Genomic DNA, 8968 nt, shown 5'->3' on the forward strand with positions numbered 1-8968 from the left:
AGGGGTCACTATGAGTCAGGTCTGACTCGATGGCAAATAACAACAACATACAGAAGTAGATTAGGCACCAACTAGTGGAAAAACCTGAACAAAAACAGTGAGTACAGAGACAGTCAGAGCTGCGGACTGTCAGCTACTGTGATGGAACCAACAGCCTGAATATTTCCAAGTGGTGTTGGGACCTGAGAATTGACCTAAAGTTCAGCCCTGGTCACCAAGGGCTGCAGGGATGACTGCACTGGTGGCCTATGACTAGGAAGGAAACAGCAAGGAAGGAGACAACCTGAGTTGTTGACTTTCCGCTGTCCGGAAGGAGCAGCCATTTTGATTGTTTACATGCAGCAACCATCTTGGATATTTAAAGTGACCAAGGGTGCAGCCATTTTGAATGTTCACAAGCAGCGGCCATTTTGGACATTTAAAATGACCGAGGACACAGCCATTTTGAATCTTTACGAGTAACCACCATTTTGGACTTTAAAGTGACAACATTCTCATTCTGATTCCAGGGACCTAAGAATAGGCTGTTTCCCAAGGTCAGCAGAGACATATGAGAGGCTTACAACAGGAAAGGAGACAGGTGGTGAGTGTATGAGTGCTGTCAACTAGTGAACAGAGGAACACAGCACAGTACCCTGCTTACGTAGATAACATACAAAAAAAACAAAATGAAAATCGGGGGCAAGTCAAGCCAACATACAATCACCAATTAAATATAAACACAAAAACATCACAATGCCTTGGAGACAACAGAACATCACAGTCCACACAAAGAAGCAACACAAACCAGGAGAAACAAGGGATGAGGATACAAACCCAAAACACATCCCTGAGAAAGACGCAGCATTGGAACTCCCTGATAAGGAATTCAAAAGAATTATAGTTAGGTATCTTCAACAAATTGAGAGACAGATCAAGGGAAACACAGAGAAAACCCTAGAACAATTTCAAAATACAATACAAGAAGAAAATGACAAAACAAATGAAAAATTAGAAATGATACAAAATCTACAGATAGAAAACCAGAAGATTAATAATAAATTTTCAGAAATAGGGGAGGGAACACAGCAAAAAACAAAACAAAACAAACAAAAAAAAATCGACCCATGTCACTTTAGTCTTGTGAATTTCATTGTACATAAATTATATTTCAATAAAATGCATTACAAAAATTAATTAGAGAAGACTTCAAAGCAAAAAGCAAATAATTCCCCCTTGCCTAATTTACCCAACCTAAATTAAAGTTCTTATAGAGTTGAAAAATTAAAAAAATTCTAGCTAGTATTAAATGTCAAATGTTTTAATTAGAAAAAAAAAATTAAAACTCTACTTACAGGTTGAATACAGAGCAAGAGAAAGCAGAAAATTACTAAAGTTTTCACAAAGTGAAAAATTATTGTAACTTTTCTAGAACATTTTAACTTTTCTTCCATCTACCTACTTCTAATTCTTTGGTCTTAGCCTAGGAATTATTTTTCTAGTTAAAAATCTCAAGTTCAGTATGAAATGCCGCTCATACTTAGAGCTCTTAGCAAAATCAGAGTATTAATAACCCAGCACTGTTGGCTCTCACTGGGTCAGATTATGATTTATGTAATGAACACTGTAAATGGGCCAATGAACGATTTATTTAGGGGGAGGTAAGAACAGTGTACCCCTGCCCCCGGAACACTGGCTCTCCTATGTCTGTGTCAGTACTCAGCCCTTTTTGGAGAACTTTTCTCAGTTACTTCTTTCCTCAGAAAGACATGGCTCATACCCCGTATTCCGTATCAGGTACAAGGGAGACCTACATCCCAGGAAAGCAGCTTCCACAGAAAAGAGCTAGTCGTGTATCTGCTGGGCTGAGTTTCTCCCATGGTGGACCAGCTTCCTTAGAGGGCTAGGACCTTACTCAAGACAAGCCATGTCATAAGACCTGCTGATGGAACATGAGCCCCACACCTTGGTTATGGAGACACATTCACATGAGGTTTTCCTAAACTTCTCTTTATCTTCATGACAGTTAAGAGGGGAAGCAAATAGTGAGGAAACCAAAACCCACTGCCACTGAAGTGATTTTGACTCAGAGAAGCCGTAACAGACAGAGAACTGTCCCATAGGGTTTCCAAGGCTATAATTTTCAAAGCCACCACTCGTCTGTCAGTTTGTTGTACTGTGGTGGCTTGCATGTTGCAGTGATGCTGGAAGCTATGCCACTGGTATTTCAAATACAAGCAAGGTCACCCATGGTAGACAGGTTTCAGTGTTTCATTCTGTTGTACATAGGATCACTATGAGTTGAAATTGACTCAACAGCACCTAACAACAACAATCTTTGTGGAAGTAGACTGCCAAGTCTTTCTTCTGCAAAGCGGATGGCGGGTTCTAACCAGTGACCTTTTGGTTTGCAGCGGAGCGCTTTAATAACTGTGTCACCAAAAACGACAGACTAAACTCACTGCCATCAAGTTGATTCTGACTCACGCCAACCTCCACTGGGTTTCTAAGGCTGTAAATCTTTATGGAAGCAGACCACTTCATCTTTCTTCTGCAGAGCAGCTGGTGGGTTCAAACCACTGACCTACTGGTTAGCAGCCAAATGCCTTAACCACACCACCACCAGACCCCCTTACTGTGCCACGAGGGTTCCTAAATAGTGAGGAAAGAAATCCAAAATGGTTGCTAGGGGCAATATACCGTCCACACACATTCTCTGGTAAAAGTCTAGTACTCTGTCAAAGACATAAACACTATAACTTCTCACTGGAGAGCTTTAGTTAGTAAGCAGCTAGGCCAGAACGTAGGTGCCACAGTTTCTTAGGGCTACCTTAATAACGACTACAAATGGGTGGCTTTACAGAACAGAAATTTATTTTCTCACAGTTCGGGAGGCTAAAAGTCCAAATCAGCTGCTGTGTTGATTCCTTTTGTGGGCCTAGTTTCTGCTGGCAGTCACAATCCTTGGTGTTTATTTGCTGCATATAGATGCATCTGCCCTTGTCATCATATGGTTTTTCTGTCTTCTTTCCCTTTTTATAAGATACCACTCAAAAAGGATTAAGTTTAGGACCCACCCTACTCCAGTATGACCTCAGTCACTTAACCAAAGAAAACCCCTATTTGCAAAATAGGTCACATTGCCAGGTTACAGGGGTTAGGACATAACTTTCTGGGGGACACAATTCATAACACTAGACAGTAGAAAATGCTGTAGGAATGCCAAACTAAGTGAATTTTCAGCACAAATAATGCTGTTTTGTGAAAGTTTCAGGGTAAGAAGCAGTGAGTTATTTTGTAAACCTAATCTAAAGACATACTATGCCAAACAGCCTTGCCTATGAGTTGCATGTCCACACACAACTGTAAATGTTGCCACTGAAGACCCCAGGCCCGAGGCAAGAAGCCTCTCCACAGCCACTTGAGTATTTTCCAGGATAGGAAGTCTCACAAGACAGATAAAGGGGTAAAAGGTACACTGGTTGTGGGTCACCCTCTATTTCAGGATGGTCAGTGAGAGAAGAAAGGCTGGTCTAATAGCCTGCTCAACTCTCAGACACATGAAGGTGATGGGGTAGAAGGCAAAGCTCTTTCAGATTCTATCATGTGGCTTACTAAATGGTCTGAGGACAGAATCCTTGCAATCTGACCACTTACTCTCTGTAGTAGGCCCTCCTGAACATCACCAGATGCTTAGTTCACCGTGCTCTACTTTAATGACATCTGTCTTTCAACATATGTTGATGACACTCTTCCAAAGACCTCCTCAGATCTTGCAGAAGGTGTCTCCACACTTTAAATCACATCAAGACAGTTTAAGCTCATGGGTGATCTGAGGTTAATGCTGTTTCTGAATATGGTCTCATCACTGGATGCCTCTCCTTGTCTCCTTCTAGTACTACTTTTTCATACAGATTTTCTGGACATGTTGGGCTGACCAAGGATCTCTCTCTCTGCCTTCCAATGAAGAAGGCTAGGCACCTGTAAAATCCATTAAGTTACACAAATGTGACACTGTTTGGAATTTCAGCTAGACATTACCTGTTGCTGGGGTGGTGGCTGGGGCTGGAGTTGTGATATTAAAGAATCCATCATATCTCCTCCAATAGGAGAAGGGGGATTATCATCTTCATTTACAGACCTTCTCCGAGCATCCTGATTGCTGTCAACAAACATATTCAGGAATGTCTATGGACATAAAGAAAGAAGATTTAAATTATTTTACCAAACTTTAACATTTAAAATCATTTAGGATATTTTAACAGAAACAGCCTATTATGACCAATCCTAAAATATAAATTTGATACACAACCACTATGATTATGACAAGCTAGAAGAGATATTGAAACTTCTGAGGGGGGAGTGTGGGGGGGAGAAAACAGTCAACAACAAAAACATCTAACTCAAAAATCATATCAACTAAGAAATAATGCCCACAAAAGAATTTGAAGAAAAGCATACATCCCAGGACCTCCTAACACCAGGTCAAAATATTTTATTATTAATTTCTGCCTCAAAAATGGGGGGAACCATGAAAAGTTGTATTCAGCAATATAAGTAACTTCAAAGTCTTAGAAATATTTCCAGGTAATGCGAGTTCTTACTTTTTAAGCTAGAAAATACGACACAGGCAAACTGAACAAAGAGACTAAGCCAACTTTTTCCTTTTTATCTTATACAACTTAATTGTGAACCACTGAGATTTGAACAGCCTTTTTTTTCCCAATAGGGTATCTTCAAGATATTGAGCAAGGCTACCACCAAAGTTTGTGTCTTAAGCACAGATTCTTTCTTTTGATGCCCTCCACCTTCCTAACCTCCAAAACTACAGACCATAAACTTATCAGAATCACTGGAAAGCTTTTTGAAGTCCATGTTCTGACTTCAGTTAAAGATGACAGATTTATAACACACATATTTCATCCTCTCCCTCCCAGTACCTCACTAAAACTACAGGGAAATGTTTTTTAAGCAACAAGTCAGGAAGACAAAAAACAATGGAAGAAGAAAATAGCAATACATTCTAGAAGATGCAAAGAGTAAATGAATTCCGGAAGTGAATTTCCAAATTTAAAGGGCCCACTCAGTCACATAAGTAGCCACCTGAAGTTTCAGAACAAGAGGGGCAAAAAGAAGACTACAGAAGGTTCCTTAGAGAAACAACAGTGTTTTTTTTAACAAAGGCATGCACACACGTGCGCGTGCGTGCGTCCCACCCCAAACATGTATTGTTAACACCTAACCTCCATGCCTGGGGTTATAATCACATTCGGGAATGAATTTTCTTTGTTATGCTAATGAGACAGCAATAGTGTAGGGTACATCTTGAGTCAATCTCTTTTGAGGTAAATAAAGGAGGAGAGCAGAGACAGGTAAGACAGGTGCCAAGCCACATGGAAATCTCTGGAAACCAGTAAGCAGAAGCTGAAGAGACATGGACCTTCCTCCAGAGCCTAGAGAGAAAGTCTTTCCCTAGATCTGGCACTCTGAATTCAGATTTCTAGCCTCCTAAGCTATTTATCAGGAGCTCTGGTAGTGCAGTGCCTAAGACACTTGACTGCTAACCAGAAGGCTGGCGGTTCAAATCCATCAGCCACTCCTCGAAAGGTTGGGCAATCTACTTCTGTAGTGATACTGCCTTGGAAACCAAGGAGGGGTCGCTATGAGTCGGGTCCAACTCGACGGCATATAACAACAACAAGCTATTTATTTGTGGTATTTCTGTTATAGCAGCACTAGACAACAAAGAGTACCTAACCATACTGCAAGGACAGGAGGAAAAGAAGAGGATGTTTAGGTACTAGGAACAGCGTGGAATGGGGCAAGAAGTATGTAAAAAAGGAATTAAATCCCAATCTTCCATTGTGAATGTTAATGCCCTCAACCAAAAAGTATAAAATTAAGAAATAGAAGCATGCTACTTAGTGATACAGATATAAATATCAAGAGAAGCAGCTGTACGAGTTGAAAATAGGAGCCTCTGAGAAACAGGAAAATGGCAAGAGTATGCTGCAGGGGAAGATTTCTCAAAAGAAGCCTTTTGGAGCTATCTGATTCTAAATTATAGGCATGGCCTACTAGCTATGATACCAGAATCTTCAAGGCTTGTGGTCCAGGGCCCTACACTTAAAATAAGCATCATCATTAAACGGATGACCATACCTTTTTGATAATCAATAATAAAAACTAAGTTCCTTATAAGTTCCTAGCAGTCTGGTGAGGTGTTCCTACTAGCAAATGCAACTCTCTTCAGTATCTTCCACCTCCCTCATCACAGGAAATAAGAGAAAGGACATTTTACCATCTCATACACATAGTCACATGCCACTGTATCAGAGCTCCGGAAGGAAGTTGTACAGATGATGAATTAACATTAAATTTGATAAGTTTAAACAGGAATTTGTTGCTTTTCCCCCCTCAAAGGATTCGTTAGAGATCCTTTTGATGTTTATTCATGCTAAATATGACATATAACACTAATGGCTGTTTACCTTTAATCCTGGTGCAGGATAAAAACCTTCAACTAATTTGCTATTATCAAAAAGACTATAGGCACCATCGCGGATTGCAACAACACCTCGACTCCGGCAGTATATATCGATGCAATACATGTTCCTGAAGGCCAGTCTGATGTGGGTGGATGACTGTGGCAGAATGGAGAAGCACTGATAGGCAGTGTTGGTTCTCTGGGTCAAGCCCAACATGGGCACAGTGGGAAGCTTGTTGATGGCATTTAATGGAGCCTGAGTATCGAACAGTACCTGTAAGGAAGAAACAGTGAGAAGAGGTGGCTTTCACAAACTCAAAAACCTTAGAAGTTTCAATGTAAAACTATCACAAATGAGGCATGTTCCATAAAACTTCCCCTTGAAATGGTACACCATATGATCCTCAACCTGTATGACTGAGACCAGAACTAGATGGTGCCCAGCTACCACTGTCAACCACCTGGAAAGGGATCTATGTAGGAGATCCTGGATAGTGTGGGAGAACATGTGGAACAAAACTCAAAATCATGGGGAAAAAAAAAAAAAAAGGACCAGGTTTGCTGGTCTGATAGAGCCTAATGGAACCCCTGAGACTATGCCCCGAGCTGCCCTTCAGGTCTGGAATTCAACCCACTCCTGTGGCTTCCAGCCAAACAAAAGACAGGCATATGAGCTGAGCTGAACATGTACATCAGCTAGATACACTCCATGGAAAGATCAATCATGGGAGAACAGAAGGGCTGTGTACCCACAGGGAGGCAGCTGAGGGGATAGGAGTACATGGGAGGGAAGGACACAGGGAAGAGGTGGCTATGGCAAAGAAATAGGAAGAGAGCTGTTGCACTGTGGGAAATTGCAGTCAATGTCATGAGACAAAGTGTATGTGAACCACTGTATGGAAAATGAATTTGCTCTGTAAACTCTCATCCAAATCACATTAAAAATTAAATAAAAAAAAAATAATAAAACTTCCCCTTGATGAAAATACAAAGTAGATCACTCTGTCCACTTTGAATCAAAGAAAATTCTCGAAGAAAAATTCAACATGTAAAAGACATTACACAAGTAAATCCACATGATTTTTTTGAGGAGTTCTGTATGAGACAATGACACTGGCTGAGACGTGTTTTTAAACAGAAAATAAACTTTATTACCTGTAATAACTGAACCACATTTGGGGTTTTGTTGAACATTTCTTGAAGCTGATGGAGGATGGTATTGTGACAGTTACTGCAACCTGAGTTTGGGCCAACAGTTCCCAAAGAAATGTGAAACTTTTGGTGTATGGAATTCCACTGGATACTAATCTAAATAAAAGAGGACACATGTTTCAGAAAGTAAGTAATGGAAAAAATGACGTTTAAATAGTCAAGCCAAATGTCAAAGAACTGAATGAGATTTTTTTCTGAAGACAGGTAATAAGACTAGACTCTGTAATCTCCAAATGTGGTGTTAATATGGACCAGTACATTACGTGAGCATGTATGTGCTAGCTAGCCCACGTCTATGAAATAAAACACAAAGAGACAGCAGTAAAGAAAACATTTTATTTGAAAATTTTCATTGGTGTTTCTTATTTTTATTTTTCTCTTGAACTGAAGAAATGTCATAAACATCTCTACTAAAGAGCACTTTCATAAAGAGGAAAGACACCATCCCAATGACAGGTATCTTAGGTTAATCGATTTTAAAATACTCAAGTAATTTCTGGTATTACTTGACGTGATGAGGGAAGCCAGCTGGATAAGTTTTTATACTAAATCTCTAGCACATTACATATCAGGTGGGAAAAAATAAGAGGTCATGAATTACAGGGAATACCTTCTTATTAAAATAGGGTTAAACACTGTTAACAATCAAATGACCCAACACAAAGACATATCATACTATTTATAACCACAATAATCTTCCTTACAATAATATCACCAAGCAGATTTTAAATCCAGTGAAGAAAAATACAAATGCCAAAAATACAGTTTTGTTTAAAACTCTTCAAGATCATATACCCTATTAATGAAGGTACTGTTTTCAATTTTAAAGTGTTATGGGAAAACATTATACAGTATGCTATAGCATATTTAAGAAGCTCTGGTGGTGAAGTGGTGGTTAAGGCACTTGGCTGCTAACCAAAAGGTCAGTGGTTCGAAACTATCAGCCGCTGTGCAGAAAAAAGATGGGAGCAGTCTGCTTCTGTAAAGATTTACAGCCTTGGAAACCCAATTAGGGTCGCTATGAGTCAGAATCGACTCGATGGCAGTGAGTACAACACATTTAGATCAATAAAGTATTTAAAACTTAACATTTTGTCCAAATTTTTACTTGTGCTCTTAATCATTTTAAGGCAAGTTTCATATATTTTAAATTGCTTTTTTAGAAATTTATAAGAGAGGAACTTCAGGATTTGAATTTATAGACTTAGTTGTTTTTTTTTTTTTATTAGGATTTGGGTGAAGATTTACAGAGTAAATTCACTTTTCATACAGCAGTTCACATATACTTTG

The 8968-nt window shown here is 39.5% G+C and overlaps 1 protein-coding gene across 1 annotated transcript in view; it reads right to left on the bottom strand.

The window, feature by feature from the left end:
- The window catches only part of MED14 (mediator complex subunit 14), a 109403-nt gene that overhangs the window by 51598 nt on the left and 48837 nt on the right, over positions 1–8968 (bottom strand). The window contains exons 20-22 of the mRNA XM_007952495.1: positions 7622–7774; positions 6471–6740; positions 4021–4167 (exon numbers count right to left, since the gene is read on the bottom strand). Coding sequence (XP_007950686.1) covers positions 4021–4167; positions 6471–6740; positions 7622–7774 — 570 coding nt within the window. The remainder of the gene's footprint in view (positions 1–4020; positions 4168–6470; positions 6741–7621; positions 7775–8968) is intronic.

The sequence above is a fragment of the Orycteropus afer genome, unplaced genomic scaffold (assembly GCF_000298275.1).
Source record: "Orycteropus afer afer isolate SDZICR_OR568_19922 unplaced genomic scaffold, OryAfe1.0 scaffold00341, whole genome shotgun sequence".
Classification (NCBI taxonomy): domain Eukaryota; kingdom Metazoa; phylum Chordata; class Mammalia; order Tubulidentata; family Orycteropodidae; genus Orycteropus; species Orycteropus afer.